General features: G+C 51.3%; 1 protein-coding gene across 1 annotated transcript in view; it reads right to left on the reverse strand.

The window, feature by feature from the left end:
- RPE65 (retinal pigment epithelium-specific protein 65kDa) overlaps positions 1–3,230 on the reverse strand; it is a gene marked incomplete at its 5' end in the record, with an annotated part of 3,543 nt that extends 313 nt beyond the window's left edge. Inside the window, 7 exons of the mRNA XM_010297476.1 lie at positions 1–117; positions 513–594; positions 873–1,020; positions 1,693–1,834; positions 1,925–2,032; positions 2,619–2,769; positions 3,148–3,230. The exon at positions 1–117 is cut by the window's left edge and continues 58 nt beyond it. Of these exons, the coding sequence (XP_010295778.1) occupies positions 1–117; positions 513–594; positions 873–1,020; positions 1,693–1,834; positions 1,925–2,032; positions 2,619–2,769; positions 3,148–3,230 (831 nt within the window). The remainder of the gene's footprint in view (positions 118–512; positions 595–872; positions 1,021–1,692; positions 1,835–1,924; positions 2,033–2,618; positions 2,770–3,147) is intronic.
- Between the last annotated feature and the right edge of the window lie 491 nt (positions 3,231–3,721).

Consider the following 3,721-nt stretch of genomic DNA (forward strand, 5'->3'; position numbering starts at 1 on the left):
GACTCGAAGCAGTCCATGTAGTTGGCTCCCCAAAGGCTCCAGGAGGAGAGGAACTTGAGGAGGTTGATTTTCACCGGTGTTTCAACAAACACGATGTAGTTTGAGGTCAGCCCAAAGCTGTTTGGAAACGTACGGGGAGCACATCAAGCTCACTGTAGTTAGTTTGGATAAAAACCACGTCGTAGTTTGCCTTAAGCGCCGCACATAGCACGCAGATCATTACTTAAAACGAGAGGAATACAAACATCCCGATTTTGGTAAATCACCTAAGTGTCGTTGCTGACCACATGCGAGAACAAGCCCTGCGTGCAGTTCTGCAGAGCACGCCGTGCCAGCGATGCCGCACGCGTGGGCCCCGCCTTTGTGTGCTTGCAGAAGGGAAAGGGGACTCTGTCAGCCCGCGCCCACGCTCAGAGGGCCGCCGCGCCGCGGGGACGCGCTGCGTGGCGTCAGCAGCGTCCCTCCTTTCAGCCGACCTGCGCTGTCGGTCTACTGACCCCAGGAATTGTTACCTGTGAACGTAAGAGGGCTTAAACCTGTCGCTGCAAGGGAACTGCACCACCACCTCCGACCTGTTCATCGGGTCTTCCTTGCCTGGAACAGGACAGTTGAAGGGTTACGGAGGGTGTCACCCATACTTTGTATTTGTCGTGTTTACCGAGCAAGTTCCTGCCTTCAACCCAAAGGCAGTTCATGGTTTAGAAACCATGTAAATAATTGTTTTAAAGATAACGTTGCTGTTACTTGAAAAAGCAAATAAAATCTAAAGAATTTTAAAAAAGTAACTTGATGACAAAACTCATCCGAAGGATAAAAAAAATGATTTATGGGACAAGATTTTCGCCGTTCGCTCAGAGGTGGGATTAACTGACCTGCCTGAAGCGGAGGAATCCGTATGATGTTATATGCGATCGCAAAGTTTTTTCCAAAGCAGTTGCCAATGTTGTAAACCGTCCCATCGCTTTCAATGTGGGGATGAGCTGTTGCCCCGTTGATAGACACGTATTTACAGAGATCCACCTGGAGAAGAAGATATAGAAAGTCAAGAGCTTTCTTGGCAGGAGATGGGAAGTCACCACCTCTGCAAGGTGTTGCAGGTTGATAGGACCTCGCTTCAGACGTGGAAAGTTCTTCTCTAAGCCCAAATCACCACCCATTTTGTGAAAAGGAGAAGAGCAGCACAGCCAAGCGATTTGAGACGGTCAGGCGAGCTGACACAGTTGCAGAGAGAGGTCTGGGATCCAAAAGGAAAGGCTCCACAGGCTGGACATCGGTAATGCAAAGAAAAGCATCAAAACACGCGTTCTGCGTTCCATACAGGTCTGCAGGCTGGATGTTGCTCGGCTCCGATGTAAATGAAGGCAGCAGCAAAGCTCTGGTACGAGCCCTCCGGTTACGGTCCCCCTTGGCCAGGCTACAAGGTAGCTCCAGTTTGCAAACTCCAACCCAAGCACGAGGGTACGGACCACAGACCCCCATCGCCTCCTAATTAAATATTACTCAGAGCAGCAGCAGTGGCTTCGTTTACCAGCTCGTTCCAACTCTGCTCTCATTCATGCTCACAGCTGGCTGCTTTCTGTGTCATCTCCCAGCCAAACCCCAACTCTTGCCTTGTTGTAAGAGTCTGTTATTAAACCAATTCCTTTTAGTTTTACTCTTCCACGCATTTAGAAGCACAGTACAAAGACCCACCTGCTTAACTGTCTCTAATGTATCTGGGTTAATTTTGGTTATAAAGTTGGTCTCAGTACAGGCGTAGTAGTCTTCGCCAACGGGGTAGACGTTGACAAGGGCGTTATCAGTGACCTCCACACCTTTGAAGTACGAAAAAAACCTGAGCAGAGAAAACGGACAGGCAAGTCAGGGGCTTCTTGGAAGCGGAAGCGCCAAAGGACATCGGTGCCATGTCTATAACCCCAAGTACCTGGAAAAGATGTTCTTGCATGGGTCCGGGTATGCATAGGTGCCGAATTCTGTTATCACGATCCTTTTCTCCGTCATCGCTCTCACATAAGCATCAGTCCTGATAAACCTGGGGAGGGCGAGAGAGCACGTCACAGGTATAGCTGTAAAACCACAACAGGCTATGCAATTAAAATATGGATATTCTTGTGACGAGCCTCATGAGACCTCTGAAAGCCGCGGGTCCCCGCAGCCCCACGTTGCATCTGGAGCACATGGGGTCCAGCAACCGGCCCGCCGTGGCACTGGGAAGGGATGGCCGGCGGAGAGCTGAAGCTGATGGGAAATACAGCGCTTTGTCTAAACGTTCTGCACCAAACACCTGAAAGCCGATAGCTCGGCGGCTTCTGACTGAACACAGACTTCATTTTTCACAGATGATGTAATTCCGTCACTGGCTGCAGCCACATCCAGCCTTCCCTCCCCTGCCAGATGTTTTGAATCTGTACAAAAAATTGCATTTCTGCTAACTATGAGTACGCTTCAGTTATTTTCACCTGTTTTTGGTGATCTCACCGTTAGAGCTCTTCCAATAACCACGTGGACTCGAAATAAGCAACGCCTCCCACGTGATGGGCAGCAGAGCCCATCCCCAGCGCTTAGTCGAGCAAATGCTTCGTTATTTATTTGGTTTTGCTTGGAAAATTGCCACGTACCTTCGGTGATAGGTGACGTGCCCCTCCTTGAAGTCAAACTTGTGGAGCAGCGCCTGGCCGTCAAAGAGGTGATAGAAGGGCTCCGCGCCCACCTCGAACAAGCCGGGACCGCATCTCAGGAGGCTTCCTCGCAGCCAGGTGGGAATCCTGCCTGCAGAAGATGCAGCGTTGGTCGGTGCCCACGGCAAATCAGACCAAGTAATTTTTATTGTGTCAACAAAAAGAATAAAGCTTTGAACTTTTTTTTTTAATAATGTTTGTTAAGCTTGTTTTTTAAATGTGCCTGAGCTCTTTCAGCTATGCTTTTTTCTTCACCTCCACACCTCCTGCAGACCACGACACTCAGTATTGATACGCCTGAAGATCCCCATCCCATCTGTCCTTCCTCTACCCCAAAATACGCCAGCCCTGTTACACCCTTGGCCTCCAACCCCACGCTCCAGCCCTTGTAAAGCCTCCGAGCTCTGGTGGCCCACGGGCTCCTGAGAACACAAGCTGGGCAGGAGGAGGGCAGGGAGCCCTCACCAACCTGTGACGTGGGTGGTCACCGGAGAGGACAGCTCCTCCACGGTCTCAAAGAGCTTCTTGTAGCCTCCAGCGGGATGCTCGACTCTGAAAGGGCCAGCAGACCTGGGGTTAGCCCGGTTTTGGGAGAGCTTTGGGACCCTCCCCGCGGGAGGGGGGTTTGTGTCTGGATGGACTGCTCTGCAACCTGCAAATAACTTGAGAGGTCAGGAGGGAGAAGCACCAGCCTTCGTGGGGGAAAAGGCTCCGAGGGCTCTGACCAGCTACTGCAGCCGCCTGCAAACCGTCCGGAGCCCGAGCGCACGACAGAGGAACAGGGAATACCGACCGGACAGCCTGCGCAGGCAAACACGCTCACCCGACGGACAAACTCAGGGTATCCTGAAACATCGGGAAGCAAAATCCAACTTGTGTCTCCCAGGTCTTGGATAAGCTTTTTTTTTTTTTTCCTCCTTTTTCTCTTTCAGCAGAGCATACTTGAGTGCGTAGCTGAGATTTGTGTGTTAGGTTCAGCTTTGATCTGCTGCAGAGCCCATGAGGACACGCCAGACACAGGCTGTACGGGGCACCCTCCTTCC

The sequence above is a fragment of the Phaethon lepturus genome, unplaced genomic scaffold, assembly GCF_000687285.1.
Source record: "Phaethon lepturus isolate BGI_N335 unplaced genomic scaffold, ASM68728v1 scaffold48191, whole genome shotgun sequence".
NCBI classification, from domain to species: Eukaryota; Metazoa; Chordata; class Aves; order Phaethontiformes; family Phaethontidae; genus Phaethon; species Phaethon lepturus.